At 35.9% G+C, this 19,981-nt stretch overlaps 1 protein-coding gene and 1 non-coding gene across 2 annotated transcripts; one reads left to right on the top strand and one right to left on the bottom strand.

The window, feature by feature from the left end:
- Positions 1–528: 528 nt before the first annotated feature.
- Positions 529–631, bottom strand: LOC129518108 (U6 spliceosomal RNA). Its single transcript, XR_008666122.1, has one exon. It is a non-coding gene; the product is annotated as a U6 spliceosomal RNA (small nuclear RNA).
- Positions 632–3,267: 2,636 nt separating this feature from the next.
- RNFT1 (ring finger protein, transmembrane 1) lies at positions 3,268–16,293 on the top strand. Its single transcript, XM_055327444.1, has 9 exons — positions 3,268–3,419; positions 4,873–5,327; positions 5,518–5,594; positions 7,090–7,190; positions 8,650–8,803; positions 9,434–9,592; positions 10,519–10,584; positions 13,576–13,677; positions 14,328–16,293. Exons 2-9 carry the CDS (start codon positions 4,928–4,930, stop codon positions 14,460–14,462), a joined length of 1,194 nt encoding a protein of 397 aa, XP_055183419.1. The 5' UTR covers positions 3,268–3,419; positions 4,873–4,927; the 3' UTR covers positions 14,463–16,293.
- The last annotated feature ends 3,688 nt before the right edge of the window (positions 16,294–19,981 follow it).

Here is a 19,981-nt window from a genome sequence, read left to right as displayed (position 1 = left end):
TCCTCCTTATAACCCCTCTAATCTTATAAATCCCATTTTACTGAGTTCAAGACCTTTTCATCTCCTACTTCAACTATTTGTAATAATCTCCTGAGTTTGTATTACTGTAAGCTATCAGCATGTGAATGTTCTGGAAAATGCAAATCTTGTCACAAAACTCTGCTGCTTAAAACTCAATGGCTTTCCTTTGGCCATTAGAATAAACTATAGAATAAATTCCTAAATGAGACACACAAAATCTCTCATTTTCTAGCCCTATTCCCTAATATCCTCCCTACTCTTTCAGAAACAAAAAACTAATTCCTTCATTTTTTTCCTTCATTTTTTTTTTAAGGATTTTATTTATTTGTTGGAGGGAAAGAGAGCACACACAAGCAGGAGGAGCAGCAGGCAGATGGAGAAGCAGGGTCCCCACTAAGCAAAGAGCCCAATGGGACATGACCTGGCCAAAGGCAGAGGCTTAACAGACTGAGCCACTCAGCCATCCAAACTAATTCCTTCAAAGGGCCATTGTATTTCTTTTTCTTTTTAAATATGGAACATGTCACAAATTTGCGTGTCATCCTTGTGCAGGAGCCATGCTAATCTTTTCTGTATCATTCCAAATTTAGTGTATATGCCTTAAAAGCAAGCACAGGCCGTTGAATTTCAATGCCATGCCTTTCCACATAATGTGGTTTCTATCTGGAATGTCCATTTCCTGCTGTGTCCTGGCAAATTTCTACATATTCTTCAAGATTTATCCCGAATACCACAAATTTAACGAAGCAATTCCTTTCCTTCCTGATAAAGTTAAATGCTCTAGTTCTTGCTTCCACTATGTTGCTCATACAACCTTCAATTATGGTGTTTATTCCAGTACACTACAATTATTTGTTTGGAGACCTGTCTAGCCACTTATTTCACTGTGGGAGAGGAACTCTTTTTTTAATGTCTACCTCTCCAACATCTAGTACAATTCTTGACACTTAGTAAGTACTCAGCAAATGCTATTTGAATTAATCAATTAAAATGCCCACCTCCTACATTCTAGATGCTAGTGGAAAGAAAATTTATCAGGTAAGTCTGTCACTGTCAAATCTTATCAACTCAGTACTCTTCTTCAAATGTTATTTTTCAGTGAAGTTGAGTTGAATACAGTTCCAAGTATACTAACAAACTTTCAATATACACTAATATACCTGCAGTGTTATGAACATGTTAAAATGAGAATTTCAACATTACAGTGATGTGTATAAATGTATAAATTATAAATGTATAAATGTGTATAAATTTAAAATGTACCTAATGTACTAAAATTATCAATGCATTAAAACAAACTGATGCCCTATTGTAGCTACAGCTAGATTACATGAGATTCTTTTTTTTTTTGTTTCCCTAAATTATCATACCTTTTAAATTTTAAGATAAAAATACCCATGTTGTAGTTGGAATGAGAGAATCTACACACAAATAAGTCTCCTAGAAAAATTCACTACAGTCCTTAATCTGGCCCTTGCCCTTTGCTACAGTCCGAATATTTGTGTCCCCTACAAAATTCATACACTGAAATCCTAACGCCCAGTGTGATTAGGAGGTGGAGGCAGGTGATTAGGTCATGAGGGCAAAGCCCTTATGAATGAGATTCCAAAGAATTCCCTCCACCCTTCCACCATAGAAAGACAACAGCAAGAACAGGAAACAGATATTTAAGGAAACAGGTACTCACCAGTCTCCAAAACCGCCAGCACTTTGATGTTAGACTTCTTAGGCTCCCGAACTGTGAGAAATAAATGTGTTATGAGCTACCTAGTATAGCTTTGCAGCCCAAATGGACTAAGACAGCCTTACTGACCCACAAACCTAATTTGCCAGCAAGACCAATGTTAATCAAACTCATGGAGACCTATGAATATTTTAAAAAATAAAAAGCCCAATATCTTAATCAACAGTAAGAACCAGATCTAAGACCAATTGGGGGTGGGGGTTAGAGACTGCTTCTCTAACCAAAAGAAGTGATTTGGTGACAGAATCAATCTGACTTAAGTATAGCATCAAAGTGGATAACTGAAAAAACAAAATAAAAAAAGTGGATAACTGAGGTTAAACAGTGTACTCAGTTGTACAGTGAGAATAAAAGTACAAACAACTTCATGATTAAGAAGCCTCAGAAAGTACACACCACCAAACTAACTTGGGCAAAGTTATGAATGGTTTTAAATCGGGTAGTGACCAATTAAAAAGACAAAGTATCGCTCATTCCACTAGTCAACTCATTGCGTATATGTGTAAATTTATGGTCTCTAGCGATGAAAGAAAACCCCTTGCCAAGTAAATTCAGTCCACAGGGCACGGAATATTTAATTTCAAGACTGTAGGAAGACTATTGAGTTATTTACTTGACGTCAATTTCTGTAAATTGAAGGTATAAGCTTACAGTTCAGAATGAAAAGGCTTTTTGGTAGTTGTGTGGAATGGAGATTCATGGAATACATTTAACATCGTTTAAAATATATTGTGGCTGGGCACCAAGAGGCTGGATTTTGTTTCTTTTGTTTTAAACTTTTTCTTAATAAACTTTTCGTTTTAGAACTTATAGTGAAGATAGCAGAGTTCCCTATATCCCACACAAGACCAGGTTTTTAAATTTAACTTCTACGTCCATCGCCATCGCCATCCAAACCCTGACTTCTCTTTGCTTCTCCTCTCAAGTTCTGTCAGGGCCTAGCGTATTCAGTGCAACGCTAGGAACATAACGAAAAGCCATGTCAGTTAAAACTTCACCACACAGCCACAACTCGGTCAGGGAGGGGTTAGGCTCGAGAAGCGCGACTATGAAAGCCCGAACATTCTCGCTCCGCCCCGCTCTTCCAAAGACTCGCTGAGGCCCTCGCCGACGTGGCTCTTCTAGCTCAGATCCCAAGGGACCGGCGCGAAGCGGGACCAGGGTGGGGGTCAGCCACCACACGACAGGCGCCCGGGATCCTGCGGGACAAGCCAGGGCAGGCCTGAGACAACCCCTCACGTCAGGCCTCTCCTCTGAGGGCAGCCGAAACATTTTTAACCTCCAAACGTTCAGGTCTCTGAGGCGAGGGGCGAATGGCACGTATATACGCACACTGGTGACGGCGGCTTAACCTTTAATGCAGACGCCTGCGGACGGTCCTCGGGCACAGCCCCCAAGCCGCCTCAAGCCCGCGGGGCACCCGGGGCGCAGCCAGTCCCTCAGCGCGTTGCGCGGGGGCGGGTACGCGGCGGACAGCGCACGCGCGCGTGAGGACGTCCGGGGAGCGCGCGCGCCGCCGCCGCCGGGCTCGGCAGGAGTTGCTGGTAGTGAGTGGGGTTTGAAGGTGATGGCCTTGACTAAAGGCCTCCAGGCGGGGTCTCTCGCAGTTCCTGCAGTCGCTGCCGCGGCCTCCGTCCGCTCTTCGTCATGAGAGGTCAGGCCTGGGGGAAGAGGGCGGAGGCGAGGGGCCGCGGCGAATGGGGCTCGGGGGGAGGGGGGGGCGGAAATAACTGAGGCACTCGAGGCTCGAACGTGGGTGGAAAACTCAGTCCTGGGGATTCCGGAAGAGTTGTGTGCGTTTGCTTTTCGTAATTTTTTTCGTTCCCTTTCTTGTTTGTGCTGGGAAGAAAGTGGGAAGGTTCTACGTTTTTAGTTATCTAAAAAGACACAGAAAACTGTCCGGTCCAACGTTGGTCTTCGGAGGTTTGAGGGAATAAATAGCACCTGTGGCGTCGGAGCATCGGTGAAAGGCCTTAGTGAAAGGCATTAAAAACCGCACCAACATATAGTAACTGAAAAAACAAACAAAAAACCAGACTTAGGAAAGAACTAGAATGACAGAACACACCCTGAGTTAACCGTAGCATCCCCCTATAGAAACGGCAGACTGGGATAAGGCTCTGGGCGTCGTCAGCTGGGAATCTGTCATCTTCCAAGGCTGCCCACACTGGTCATTTAGGGATCCTTCCCTGCTAGTTGTCCGTCCCATCCCCCCTCCCCGCCAAGATGGTGGCGTTTTTAATGGACAGACTATGTAACTATCCTTACTCAGACTAAGGACTTACCTAGCAATTACATGGCGACTCCCCAGGTCTCCCTATTTAAAGGTTATTTAGGTAGCATTCATTCTTGGGGAAGGATAATACTCTTGGGAGTAGTTATTATAAATCTTTTAAGCGTTGGGAAAGCTATTTCAACATAAAATGAAATTTGTAGGTCACCTAAGTGAAATGTTTATTATTGGTTTTCCACGATAGTTTAAAAGGCATTAAGGGGGGCACCCGGGTGGCTCAGTGGTTGAGCGCCTGCCTTTGGCTCAGTGCCCCATCAGCTCCCCTAGGGGAGCCTGCTTTTCCCTCTGTGTCCCTGCCTCTCTCTCTGTCTCTCATGAATAAATATAATCTTCTAAAAAAGAAATAAATAAAAATAAAAGGCATTAAGATTTGATGTTTTTTCTTCCTAGCCTTTCTAAGCATTAAAAAATACTGTCTCAATTTATGATATACAGAATCTCCATCAAAGATGAAGAGGGGCTCCAGTGGAGCAGAGTGAATGTACAGATGTATTCATGTCTGAATGAGTATTGGTACATTATTAACATCTGCTGGGCACTCATACTTTGACTATTTTGCTCTTGTCTTTAGAGAAAGGGGCATCTGAAACTAAATTTTTGTAGCATATGTTCCCTAAAAAATAGTTTGGGTATAGCAGCAGAGCCTTGGCATTAAGGGAAGGGGGAGGACTAGCAACAACTGATTGATAACCTGAAGATAATTTCATCAGCTATGACTACTGGCCTCTCCTGTAGTGAATAAAGGATTCCTATTCAGCAGTATTTTCTCTGTGTTTAACTGTTCACTTAGAATATTTTCTGCTCTGATTTTTAGGAGATAGAGCCCTGAAGCAAAGAAATCTGGATCACAGAAAAAGTATTCAAGGGTCATGCAAGCCAACTGTAGCCAACTACACAGCCCTCCAGGAGCTGCAGGCAGTGAAGATGCCTCAGCGACCCAATGTGTGCATACAAGATTGACAGAAGGTTCTTGTCTTCATTCTGGAGATATTCATATCCAGATAAACTCCATACCTAAAGAATGTGCTGAAAATCCAACCTCCAGAAATATAAGGTCAGGTGTCCATAGCTGTACTCATGGATGTATACAGAGTCGCTTACGGAGTCACTCCTACAATGAAGCAAGGCAGCCTGATGATACTGCCACAGAGTCTGGAGATCATGGTAGTAGCTCCTTCTCAGAATTCCGATATCTCTTCAAGTGGTTGCACAAAAGTCTTCCATATATTTTGATTCTGGGTGTCAAACTTGTTATGCAGCATATAACAGGTAGGGTATAATAACACATTGAATTGTTTCATTGCTAAATTCAGTTAATTTTATTTCTATTAGTAATCTACTTGAACCTTTGTATTTTGTTAGCTTTTAAAATTGCATATGTTTCCTTTAAATTCATGTCATTGTGTTAGCTCTTGGATTTTTTTTTTCTTTCAATTAACTGGAACTTATTTCCTAACAGGAATTTCTCTTGGAATTGGGCTGCTTACAACATTTATGTATGCAAACAAAAGCATTGTAAATCAGGTTTTTCTAAGAGTAAGTATAACAAGTAACTAAAAAAAAAAAAAAAAATTTAAATGTTCTCTCTATAGAATTAATTATATACTCACTTCTGAGAGAAATAGGAATTAAGATCATTTTCTTGACAAATTTAAATAGACCTGTTATAGCATCCATGATATATTAAATTTTGTTATCTAAATGATCTGTCCTAATGCTAAATTGTTTTACTTTATTTTCTTTGTATGTTGAATTCCTGATAGAAAAACTAGATAGGAGTAAAAGGTTTAGAATGCACTGTTTGATCTGATTTTGTCAAGTGCCTTCATACTTTGAGTACTTTGACCAAACGAGGTAATATATCATTAAAAACTTTAGCTGTTGCCCTATAAGATTTAAAATAGTTAAATAAAATGTACATTGAATGGATATTAAACTATTTAGGTCTCTGTTATTTAAAGAAAATTAAACCCAAATAGTTTTTCCATAACATAAATTATAAATTATTAGTCAGGTTAAGTTATTGGAAAAAATAGGATTAGTTTATAAAATTTCATCTTCAAGCAACTTTATAAAGGGCTGTATCTGTGTAAAGGATCATGCATTCTGACCTGGATATTTCTAGTCAGAACCTATAAAACTATAAAAATTTAATTCAGGGTTTATAATAAAACTTTTAAGTAAACTTAGTAATTAAAACAATTTTAAGGGGCGCCTGAGTGGCTCAGTGGGTTAAGTGTCCTACTTTTTTTTTTTTTTTTAATGTTTTATTTATTCATGAGAGATACAGAGAAAGAGGCAGAGACACAGGCAGAGGGAGAATCAAGCTCCCTTTGGGGAGCCCACTGCAGGACTCAATCCCAGCACCCCGGGATCATGACCTGAGCCAAAGGCAGGCTCTCAACCATTGAGCCACCCAGGCATCCCAAGTGTCCTACTCTTGATTTTGGCTCAGGTCATTGTGAGACGGAGCCCATGTCAGCTACACACCCTGTGGTTAGTCTGCTGCTTGTCCCTCTCTGCTCCCCTTTTCCCCCTCCCTTCATGCATGCTCTCTTCTCAAATTAATAAATAAAATCTTCAAAAAATGTTGAAGTGAGATTAACAACAAATCACCTTGTTAAAATCTTAACTGAATTGTTTGAAATTTTTTAAAATTATACTTACAAATCCTAATAACTTAAGTGTATTTTTAAAAATTCTGTTTTGTCAGGGAGGCAAAAATAGGGAGCTTTGCAGAGGTAAAGTTTGTACTTGGTTGGGTCCTTTTTATCAGCTTGTAGAAGACTGGGCTTCTTTGAAACCTGGGTAATGTTTTAATACAATGAAGAAACTTGTATTTTAAAACTCTGTTTAAATATGAGTTCTGTTTTGTTCACTAAAGATTCATAGAGTGTGGTGATGTACAATTCAATATATTAAGATTAATTTCTTAAAATGTTCTAAGTTAATTAGTCATTAAATAAAAGTTTAATATTTATAATTATGGCATAATTCATAGTAACAAATTACAAAATTGTTTATTTTTCAGGAAAGGTGCTCAAAGATTCAGTGTGCTTGGTTACTGGTATTCTTAGCAGGATCTTCTGTTCTTTTATATTACACCTTTCATTCTCAGTCACTTTATTACAGGTAATTTGAGGTCCAAATACACAATCCCATTTTTTATGTAACAATTTTTCCATAGAACTTTGTATATGTCTTAACTTGCACATATTTACTGTTAAAGTTCAATTTTTACTTGTCCCTCTCCTTCCGAGATCAGTAGGTCTAAGTGACTTACTCAGATTTGTATACTCAGTGCCTTGGCTTATAGCAAGTACTATTTAATTTATTTTTATTTTTTTTAATTTTTGATAAATTTTTACTTATATAATCAATAGTTTTGAATACCATTAGGTTGTTGGTAATTGTCTTTTTAAAATTTTATCTATTTTTGACAAAAATTGTATATATTTAAGATGTACAATGTGATGTTTTGAGATATATATATGTATATACACATTGTGAAATGATTATACAGTCAAGCTAATTAAGATATCCACCACCTTCCTCAGTTATGTGTGTATGGTAAGAACACATGGTCTTTGTTTCTAGAAGTAAGGAGAAGACTTACTAAAAGACAATAATTAAGTTTCCATGTCAGATAAAAGTGTTTTGAGTGTTTGACTTTAATTAGATAATTAGAAGCCTTGGCTTCAATAGAACTGGAGAGCAAATCTAAGATATAGATTGTAGGGGGAACTACTACCACTCAGATTGGATAGGGTGGGAAGGTAAGGGGTAAGAATGAAGGATGACACCTAGGACTTAGTTTTAGCAACTGGCTGGATGGTGATGCCATTTATGGGCTGGGAAAGACTGGGGACAGAACTGGTTTTGATAGGAAAATCAATAGTTTTTTTGCTTTGAACATGTCATGACATACAGCTATGTCATGAGCTCACAGTTAAGGTTAGGGCTATAAATTTTGGTGTTATCCAGTGTATGGTTGATATCTAAAAACCATGGAATTCACCAAGACTAAGGAGGGAAAGAAAGTTTAGACAGGAGAGGGTGCAGGACTGGACATGGCCACAATTAAGAGGAGGAGCAGCAAATGAGATTTAAAAAAACCATCAGAACTAGAAGAGTGTGGTGTTAGAGGTCTAGGAAGAAATAATTCAGGAAGGGAAGATAGAGAATGAGAAGTGACCTTTGAGTTTAGCAAGATGGAAGGAACTGGTGATCTTGACAAAAGCATTTCAGTGGAAAGGAAAGGATGGAACCCTGGTTGGAGTTGGTTGAGAAGAGAAATGGCAGATGTCTATTTAGTGAACTTTTTAGATTACATGCTAGCTTTCCATCCATGACATGCTAGGACTTTTTCTTTGTTCTATGGAGAAAAAATGTGAAAATTAAATATCTTAAAAGTCTCTTTAAAATAAGCAATAAGATTTCCCATTCTATTTACCTACACTCTAACATCTTGCCAGACACATTTTTTTTACACATCAAATTAAATATTTGGTAGCAAATTAAACCCCCTATCAAAACTTGACCTTTGTATATTATATTGCTCTGGTTAAGTTTTGATGTTTTTTCTTGGTAGCTTAATTTTTTTAAATCCTACCTTGGACCATTCAAGCTTCTGGGAAGTACTTTGGATTGTTGGAATTACAGACTTCATTCTGAAATTCCTCTTCATGGGCTTAAAATGCCTTATTTTGTTGATGCCTTCTTTCATCATGCCTTTTAAATCCAAGGTAAGAAACTAACATGTTTAATTGAAAAAATGTTAGCAAATCACCTTAATGCTTAGTCTTTGTTGAAATGACTCTTATAACTTTTCATTTTCTTAAATAACCTAATTTAAATATCTGTATTATCTCATACTGGCGACCACTGCTCAGAGACTTGAACCCAAATACTAACCTAGTCCAATAAAATCAGAATTATATGTGTTTCAGACTAATCTAAAAATCAGTCCCCACAGCACATATAGAAAAATAATATTTAGATTTGTACTGTTCTCCTCCAGGGCTTTATCAATTAATAATGGATAACTGACTATATTGTGTTTTTCCCATATTCAGTAAAAACTTTCATAGATTTTTGTAATCAGCAAAAATATAAGTTTTAAAAACAAAAAAAATATAAGTTTTACTTAGTATACATAAAAAATTTTCAGTGTCATTCTTTTGAAATTCTTTCAAAACCACTCAGTAATTATGAAAACAAGGTTGAGATTGTCAATTATAACCATTAGCATTTTGAAGATTAATTTTATACTTATTGTGGCATATACTCATGATCATCTCAGTCCAATATGAAATATTTGTGCTATGTATATAAGTAGCTTGTATAGCTTTGTTTTCTTTTTCCTTCCCTTTTAGGGTTACTGGTATATGCTTTTAGAAGAATCATGCCAGTATTACCGAACTTTTGTTCCCATACCAGTTTGGTTTCGTTATCTTATAAGCTATGGGGAGTTTGGTAATGTAACTAGATGGAGTCTTGGGATATTGCTGGCTTTACTCTACCTCATACTAAAAGTAGGTAACTTTATAAATCTTGTCATTGAATAATGATTCATGTGATGATTACAGATTTTACATACTACTGTTTTTGTCTTTGTTTTATAGTTTGTCTTCATATGATTAATTTGAAGTAATGGCAGGTTCTGTATCTACTTAAGAAAAGGAAAAAAATGGAAATATAGATCTTTATCTTAATCCAGTAGTTCTCAGATTTAATTGGGGGGAGTGGACCTCCACATAGCATGGGTAGAATAGAACATACCCATCCCCAACAGTAGCATCTGTCATATACAAAATTCTTGAACTAGTATACTGTCCTGTTCTCCACAAATTAACATGAAACTTTAAAAAAATCTAAATACATTTGAACCAGGTGAAATTGCTTTATCTTTGACACAGTTAAGTTTATATTTGTCTTAACCAAATTGTAACTCTAGATATTTAAATATACTTCATTTTGGTTAAGAGTTGGCTGAAACCTATAAATTTAAAGCACGGATGGGTGGAGGAATGGGCAAAATGGATGAAGAGGGGTGGAAGATTTTTTTTAAAGAGTTGGCTGAGGGGAGCCTAGGTGGCTCAGTTGGTTAAGCATCTACCTTCAGCTCAGGTCATAATCCTGGGGTCCTGAGATTGAGCTGAGCCCCAGGTTGAGCCCCTTGCTCAATGGGGAGACTGCTTCTCCCTTCCCCTTTGCTCCTCCCCATTGCTTGTGCACATGCACGCACACTTTCTCTTTCTCTCTCAAAATCTTTTTTAAAAATTGGCTGATATCTATAAATTGAGTGAAATATTCCATAATTAGACTTTAAATATTTTAGAATGAAGTGAATATGCAATGAGCATTAAGTTAATATCAGTATTTTATATTGTGGGATTTTAGCTTTGATCTCTAGGTTTAACAGGGCTCTTTGAATTCAAGAATTCTCATTTCTTTTTAGCTTTTGGATTTCTTTGGAAATCTGAGAACTTTCCGACGGGTTTTGCGAATATTTTTTACACGACCAGTAAGTATTTTTTATCAATTAAAAAAACAAAACACTTTTTGGGACGCCTGGGTGGCTCAGCGTTTGAACGTCTGCCTTCAGCTCAGGGCATGATCCCGGGATCTGGGATCAAGTTCCACATCATGCTTCTTGTGGGGAGCCTGCTTCTCCCTCTGTCTGTGTCTCTGCCTCTCTCTCTCTGTCTCTCATGAATAAATAAAATCTTTAAAAAAGAAAACATCACTTTTTACATTTCTTCGTTACGCAAATGTTTTAGTTCATCAATTTTACAAGTATGGGTCTCATAGAACACCTGGCTAGCTCATTTGGTAGAGCATGTGACTCTCGATTTTGGGTAATTGCCTTCAAACCCCACATTGGGTGTACAGCTTACTTTTAAAAAGGTGTAAATTTCATAATTTCATGCTTTTTTAGTACTTTGGCACATGGAGCTATGATAATTTCAGAATTTTATTTCTAAGATCAGTTTCTTGAGTTGAATGTTGACAACTGCCTGATAGTTCATGCAGTGCTTATATTTCTGAATGTGCCTCTTGCCCCTTCACATCGCTTGACATAAGGGTTTATATACATTCCCTTAAAAGTCTCGTCGTGAACTTTTGTTCCTCCTTTTTTAACAATTCACATGGGGTACCTAGGTGGCTCAGTTGGTTGAGTGTCTGACTCTTGGTTTCTGCTCAAGTCATCTCAGGATTGTGAGATTGAGCCCCATAGCAGGCTGTCCCCACCCCTGCTTACGTGTGCTCTCTAAAAATAAGTAAATCTCTAAAATTTTTTTTCACAAATGGTTTTTTTGTACTTCCATTAACTCTTTACTCAGCTCCTATTAAGAATGTCCTAATTATAATTTATTGTGTATTTGAGAAAAGCTCATTACCAAAAATGTCTCTTGAAATTTCCTTACTGGAAAAATTCCCCACCAAGTCAATTCTGTATGTACAAATAAGTTCATGGCATGGAATTTAACAATAAAATGAGATTCCAGTGTCAATTATAAACCTGATTATTATGTGATTCCACTCGTTACACATTACAGAGAAAGGCTCATTTGCTATTCAGTAGCCTCAAAGGTTGTCAGTACTTAGATGTGGACACCCTTTGGCTAGATAGAGCTAGTAATTTTTTTATTTTAAAGTAAGCTCTATGCCCAACGTGGGGCTTGAACTTGACCCCAAGATCAAGTTGCATGCTCTACCAACTGAGCCAGCCAGGTGCACCTAGAGCTACTAATTTAATGACAAGTTTTGCTGCATCCTATTCAAACTTCTTTTTTTAGACAGGTACAATAAAATTGAGAGTTCCACTTTCATGAAGTTATTTCAATTGATTATATGAGTATCAACTATTTTACTACAATTTAGTAAGACGTGCTGAAATACTTTTGATATTCATTCTCTGTAAGGCATAAAGAGAAATCACAATCATTGATACTCTAATTTATTCTTGAGTCTCTCAGGAATACGTGTGTGTATGTGTGTATATATATGTATGTGTGTGTGTGTGTGTGTATATATATATATATATATTTTCCTTAACTTTGCCAAGGAAATGGCAATCCCATCAAAATTAAGTCTTCACCTGAAGGGAATCTGCAGAATGCCACACAGGAGTGCAATTTTTAAAAAATATTTATTTGAAAGCATTCATGAGCGAGCCCAAGCTGGAGGGGCAGAAGGAGAGAATCTCAAGCAGTCTCTTTTCAGGTCCCCCAAGGCGGGGCTTGATCTCAGAATCCTGAGATGACAACTTGAGCCAAAACCAAGAGTCTGATGCTGAACTGACTCTGCCATCCAGGTACCCCCAGAAGTGCTATTTTAAAAATTTGTCAGGCTTATGTATCTGCAGTGCACTCTGCTAAGTGACATTTTAATGAAGGGAAATTGGCACCAAGATTATGCATCAGTATCCCATATTGTTTCTGGAATTTTTATATCACCAGACTCAAAAAAAAATCTTATTTTTAAATATTTTTTATTCTCTGAATCTTAGTTTGATTTTGTTAACTCTTGGTATTTAGTAAAATAATTTTAGATCAAAGTCTCAAGTTATTGAGTCAAGTCATGCTTTGCTCTCATTACCATGACTGAATTTGGGTGTTCTTACTTCTCTTCCACCTTTTCCTCATCATTTCTACAAAAAGGTGATCTCATTTGTTAACATTTTGTCATGTCTAGTTAATAACTATATTCTACTGAATTTGGTGAGGAAGTTATTAAGGTCTTAAAGAGATAAAAAACTAAGGACTTAAGGAGAAAAGGAAATTCAAAGAAATGTATGATCATTCAGATCATTTAACTCTACCCATATTTTGCAATTCCATTTCTTTTATAAAATTTTATTTTTTCCTAGTACTAAGTGTTCTCTTTTGTGATAATTAAGGATGACAGTCAAATTACTTTCAGATTTAGTAACAGGAAACTGTTCACTGGTCCCCAAACCTTATTCATATTCAGTTACCTAGAGAGCTTTCAAAAATTAGATTCCTGGGTCACATCTTAGTATGTCTGGACATATTAAGTCAATCTCCGGTATGGAGCACAGAAATCTATTTTTAAAGCTATCTCTACATGAGTTATATTCAGCCAACCAAGCTCTGAATGGACTGTTTTGAACCACTGCAATAGGTAGTAAGTGGACTATTTGGTAATACCAGGTCACATAATACATGAATATAGATTTTATAATAGTTATATTTTAGACTGCTTAGTCACTTAAGCCGGTTGATATTGTAGCACTATCATTATTTGGGAAGCCAATGAATCTGACAATCTTCCAGGATCCTGATATGTATCTAATGAGTTCACCTTGATGCATACAGCCCATCAGGACATGATTCTACATACACAGTTTAGCTTTGAAATGTTTAGTCCTTCAGGAGAGTCTTCAAATGCCTAGTTCCAGGGAGAATTGAGAAATACAGCATCACCTATGTATTTGAGTAATAGGAAAGAAAAAGATTTGTAGATGAACAGAAACTTTTTATCTTCATAGAGTTATGGAGTAGCTGCCAGCAAGAGACAGTGTTCAGATGTGGATGACATTTGTTCAGTATGTCAAGCTGAATTTCAAAAACCAATTCTGCTCATCTGTCAGGTAAATATATTTTTTAAGCATACAAAACACAGCTCTTCTCTGAGTCGCAAGTCACTTATGTTAGCTATAAGGAAAAATCTAGTGTTTAGCCTAAAGTAGCATTCAGGGCACATACTAGTCATTTCCTATTTGTAATCAAGGGTTTAGTAGATTAGCTAAATCTTGTCGCTTATGTTCTAATGATTTGTATGCAGAGGAATATATGTGGGGAAAGATAATTCAAATGCATACTGGACACCAAAGTGACTGGATAAATAGGCTACCTTTAACAACTGGATACTAGTCTTTTAGAATAATACCAGTGTTTATTATTGGATGTGTAAGGCTCTTTTCTATACTTGATGGCAGTTACTTTCAGAGACTTTATTAAACTATTAAGTCATTATATTTAAAGTGATCACCTAGGGATACCTTATAGTTTATATATAGCTTATATTTTATTAAAAGATGTTAAATGAACAGTCAAAAGAACACTAGTGGCTCTACTGCTAACATTGCTTTGTGTTCTTGGATGTCATACTTTCTCATTTGTAAAATGGATTAATGCTCTCTAAAATTCCTTTCAGCTCTAGGGTATGATTCTCTGGAATGTGATGATTTTAAAATTAAAATGTTATCAAGTATAAAATCTAATTTTAATTCCCTTACAGCATATATTTTGTGAAGAATGCATTACCTTATGGTTTAACAGAGAGAAAACATGTCCACTGTGCCGAACTGTGATCTCAGACCATATAAACAAATGGAAAGATGGAGCCACTTCATCCCACTTTCAAATATATTAAGTTGTATAAACTATAAAGGCCTCAAAACACTAATTTCATTTGGCTACACTGACTATTGATAAATAAAGACATTAGAATGGGTTTTTGGGACTAGAAGTTAAAGAAAATGTTTCCATATGGTTTTAGATTACTATAGTAAGACTTAAGTGTGTAGTCTATTTTATCAAAAGATTAAATGAAAGAACCTTATGTTTTATTTTTATTTTTTAAGAACCTTATGTTTTAAGAAATATATAAGTAATGTTCAACCTAATGCATATGAACATTTATTCTGTCCTAATTATTTGGCAGGTGGTTGCAGTGTTAAATTGTGACTGTTTTCTCATTGTTACCAAAACAGCTATTGGGTAACTGAAACTAGTGGTTTTAGAGGAACTCAGGTATTCTTTTCCTGACATTGTTTTCAGAATAAAGAATATTTTTCATAATATTTTAAGATACACATTATCTGAAAGTAGAATTTACTTTAGCATTGACTTTTGTAGTTCCCATTCTAAAAATTCTTAAAATTTTCATAAAGTTTGTATTTAAAATGGAAGTTCTAAATGCTATTTTTTACCTGTAAACAGATTTTCTAAGTGAAGATTAATTTACTGAGGATGATATATTTTAATATTGTATTGTTCTCTGTAGTATGATTAGCAATCAATTGAGAGGATTTAAATTGTTTGTAGACCTCAGACATACAATCCTGCCGTCAGCTTTAATGTACATAATCTTGCTTTTTGTATAGTGCCATGAACTATCTTTAACTATTAAAATAATTCACATGGATTACAAACAGCTGGCTTCACTGAGGATTTGAATAGTATGATAAATGAAACCTACTCAAATTCTTAGAAAAGAATTTTCCTTATAACCAATCTTCTCCAAAGAGTTTTAGAATCTTTATGCTTGGGAGATTAAAGCTTGCACTCAAAGGCTTTCAGAAAAGCCTTAGATAGTGTAGTTTGTTTGCTTCTAGGCATTTGTGCAGGGTTGATTGGAAAAAGCAATGAAGCAATTTCTCTCTCCCCATGAAACCTTTGAGGCAGAATCAAATCTTTAACAGAAGTATAAAGGGCTGGTTACATCTAGAGTCTAAGTTTCTGCCCATTTTCTCTATTACCATTAGTTTACACACAAGGGTAAAAGTGGAAAGGAAAAGTTGGGAGATGAAAAACAAATCTGCAGTATTAAGACAAAGTCTAAACCAGCATCTGGATTAATAAGGATAGTGACCAGCTACAGATTAAATCACTCATGCTTGTATAACCACCCAAGTTGACAAAAGAATATTAGAAAGCCAATAACTATTTTTTGTACATAAATATTGCCAGGTTCTAAGTTCAGCTATTGCTATTCGATGAGGATACATTGAACTCTATTACCCACTTTGAGAACAGTTGCAAATATTGAAACAAGCTTACTTGGCCTTAAATTACCTTGATTGTGATGAAGCCAATTTTATTTAAGTATACAGCAGGAGATAGGTGAGGAAGGCAGTTTGGGATTAGAATGAGTGTGGAGGTGCCTGGGTGGCTCAGGTGGTTGGGTCAGGTCATGATCCTGGGATTGAGCCCTGCATTGGGCTCCCTGCTTAGTGGGGAGCCTGTTTCTCCCACTCCCTCTGCTGCTCCCCCTACTTCCGCTCTCTTGCTCTGTCAAATAAATAAAATCTTAAAAAAAAAAAAAAAACTGAGTGTGAAAGACAGCTGTGCTGAATTCCTATTACCAACACAAGAGTAGCAACTTACTACATTACTAAGCCCTATTCCTACTCTTACCCTATGGCTATATGGATAGCTTTGGTTCTTAAGATTTAATAAAACAGGAGGTCCATGATATACAACTGGGTTTTTGTTTTTAATGAACAAGAAAGCAGCTCACATGAATTTAAAAGGGGGGGGAAATGTAAGAGGAAAGCTATGCTATCCACCAACAACACTGATGAACTGGAAGTGTTTCTCTACTTCTATTTCTTCACCTCAAAACGAAAACAGGGATTCAAAAACCCATCTATTCTGTGAATTCAGATCACACCCTCTGAAAGACTGTTTTATCAGCATTAAGGGCCACAACCATGTTTTATAAAAAAAAAAAAAGTAGCCAGTTTCAGAACTTCTATAGAGAAATTATCCAACTTCAAATAATGGCTTATACAAAACACTGATCTTACACTAGATTATATTTAACATTAGTTAAAAACAGATTTATGTACCTACATTATGTAGTACATACACATCCAATAACCAAATGTAGTTGACAAGTGTGGCTGAACAAACTGTCAATTGTTAGCACAAGAAAGTCTTCCTAATGTATCTATGTGACAGCTAACTTTCACATATAATTCTTCACATGAGCTTTTTTTTTAATGCAACCAATTCAACTATTGGACAGAACTTGGAAATTACAAATGTGTAACATCTAATATATAATATTAGTACTAAAACTTGTTATATATTTAAGTAGCTTAAATTTCTCAGCAGAAAGTTTTACAACTGTCAGTCCTCACACATATAAGCAGTTTATTAAATAAGAGAACCTGAACATATCTGGTATGTTAATGCAAAAAATTATTGAAACCATTTGTGCACCTGATAGTTATTTCTTCCTATCTTAGAATAAAAAAAATCACTTCTATTTTATGTTCATTCAAATTTGCATTTAATTTCTATTTACATTCATTCAATCCGAAATCAAAATACTTAATACAGTAAACTAAATACAAGATGAAAAGCAGAAAAGTGTGTTACCCTCATAGCACTCCTAATAAGGCAGCTGAAGAATTTATTTACTCTGATAGATGCAAAGCCAACTTGGGATAGGAAAAAAATAATAGTTTAAAGAACAAACACAGATGAACCTATCCTTCAGATATTACTTCAGATAATCCACTGAGATAATACTTGTGCTGTAATGATAAATTAAGAATCACACAAGAAAAGTTTTTTCTCAATCAGCAACAGACAACAGGTCATGGTGTGACAAATACTTTTATGATTTTGTCCAGCTTGCTAGTTTCTACTCCTATTAAAAAGGGTAGATGTTTGGACACTGGTGCTTTTATTTGAGAAATTAACCATTTTCAAAGCCTCAAAATCCATTCTTCATAAATTCAACATTTCTCATGGGGATAATCTTAAAATCTAACCCTTGTAAGAACCATATGACTAAGTAACCAAAATAGGTCCTATATTAAACACAAAATCCAAGGCTCAATATATTAATAACTATTGAAGATGCATCTTGTTTATAATCTTTTATTAAAGAATGTTGAATTTATGGAGTATCATACATGCATTCTTAACCCCCACCCCCAATTATCTTCTATCTCAAAAAATAGTATGGAAAAATTCTTCTTGAAGGATTCAAATTAGGTGAGACCATAAAGGGGAAAAAGAACATAATTTTCCTAAAAATCTGATTCAAGTTCAATAATTCTTTACATTGTTAATCACAGCTGGTTTATAAATCCCAGTTTATTCTGTAATGCTACAAACCTTATAAAATCAAAATTAGTAAACTTCAGTTCTCAGTGATTATATTTTAATTAAAAAACATGTATAAAGTAAAAAAATATCTTGTAATAGCTGATTTTAAAGAAAATAAGTGATGAAAGAAAAGCACTTAATCTCTTTTATACACTTACCTGGAATAATCATAAAGAACCCTCTTAAAAACTTAAGACTAGTAATATTGACATCATATATTTTAAACTATGCTTGGATTTTTACAAATAAATATAGGGTAAGCCATATTGCATAGGTGTGTGCTTTCTGTCTGTGACACTAAAGTGGCACTTGACATGTTTTCACAGTCATAGTAGGGATATCCATTTATGAAACAATTTCCCAGTAAACTTGCCACAGCAATGGAAATTAATTTCACTTAAGTTTGAAAGACTATTTGTATGGGTGGTAGGTATGTAATTAATGCTTTTTATGCAGAAAAGTTGCAGTGTATGCCACTACTGCTGGCAGTACTAATTATGAAAATAGTTTATGGGGTAATCAGAGCCAGCCAATCACAGTGCAAATATTACTAGCAAATAGGACTGAGGAGGACTGTTTTGGTGTAAAAATTTCTCTGGAATTTGGTTAGGCAGTCAACACTACAGTTAGTAAAAACACATTTGAAAACAAGTATCAGAGTAGCACAAGCCATTTACAGTCTGAAATAAAGCCTGAACCTATCACCATAGCTTTGGGTTCTGTTTTTTTCAGACATAGAATTTCTGCCCTTATCATTATTGTAGCTTCTAATTTACTAGCTACAGTTGTAAAGTTCTCAGTAGGCTGCTGCAATAAGGAAGGAAGGGGTCTAGAGGAAGTGATTAAAAAAAAAAAAAACTTTCTGTCCAAAGATGAACTGTTACCAGTTCTTTCATTTATTGCCACAATTGAAAAGGTATATTTCCAATCATTCTTCATGGTTCTATTTTGCCTAATGTCATAGGATTTCATCTCATCTCACTTGAATTGCCATTTAAATAAGCAAAGCTCTGCTCTTTTCTGACTGAATTCAACATGCATAAAGAATCTTATGGCTTGGATCCTATGGCTCAAAAAGGTTTGAAAAACATAGCAAGCAGCATCTATTTAAAAAAAACTGGAGGGCTGCAAAATATTACAAATTGACTTTGCACGCTCAGACTGAAGACATTATAAAAACCAAAAAAAAAAGGTGGTAAGACTCATCTGCAACTGCATGATATCTATTATACCAGTATGCACTGAAATGTATTTTTATAAAGCTCTGCAGATATTAAACCCTTTCACCAGCTAAAGTCATGGAAATGCTCTCTTTAAGGCAGGAAGTATTTAAGAAAGGTAAAGTTACCTTTATTTTTATTCTTTGTACCTGTATATATCACTTATGTTGATTTTGTTACAATTTCAAAAACATAGTGTCTTGTTAACATGTTTCCTAAATTAAGCCACTAAGTTTTCTTATTCACTGTGGAAGACATTCATCAAAAGGCCATCAAATATTTTTACAATCAAAAAATGTAGCCCCAGGATAGGAGAAAGAAAAATACTTTTTTTTTCCTTTTAAAACTGTTGAGGAAAAAAAAATGTAAGGAAGGTAGACAGCAAAAACAGTTAAAGTAAAACTTAAAATCTTACCAATTTGCTGTAAAGAGATTAGACATAGAGAGTGGAACATGACAACACCCTCTTCCCCTGCATCTCCCTCTCTTCCTCACTTTACTGCCCTCAGTATGCATTTTATCCTGACTCTTTTCCATCCTTCTTCAGCCATAGGCTGAAAACATTTGGCGTCTTGAACCAAATACTGGTATAAGAACAGGTGGCGGTATTTTTCCAGTGCAATGCAGGCCCAGGACAAGGGTGAAATGTAGGACATACAACTTATGCCCATTCCAAAGCTTCCAGTTAAGCTTAGCACATAGCAGTACTGCGAGTAGAAATGATTAAATAGATTTTTTTTTTCTAGTATTACAGACAGGTATTGCAGCTGGGTTACTGAAAATAAACCCCAAGTCCACCCCGATCCCTCAAACGAGCAGCCACAGC

This window comes from Nyctereutes procyonoides, unplaced genomic scaffold (assembly GCF_905146905.1).
Source record: "Nyctereutes procyonoides isolate TBG_1078 unplaced genomic scaffold, NYPRO_anot_genome, whole genome shotgun sequence".
Lineage (NCBI taxonomy): Eukaryota > Metazoa > Chordata > Mammalia > Carnivora > Canidae > Nyctereutes > Nyctereutes procyonoides.
Note: the sequence above shows the minus strand (reverse complement) of the source record. Positions and strands in the feature narration are given on the sequence as shown.

Coding starts and splice junctions, on each gene's coding strand:
- RNFT1 (XM_055327444.1), top strand. CDS start 4,928: ATGCAAGCCAACTGTAGCCAACTACACAGCCCTCCAGGAGCTGCAGGC. Junction 9,593..10,518: donor TACTCTACCTCATACTAAAA/GTAGGTAACTTT, acceptor ATTTCTTTTTAG/CTTTTGGATTTCTTTGGAAA. Junction 10,585..13,575: donor GAATATTTTTTACACGACCA/GTAAGTATTTTT, acceptor TTATCTTCATAG/AGTTATGGAGTAGCTGCCAG.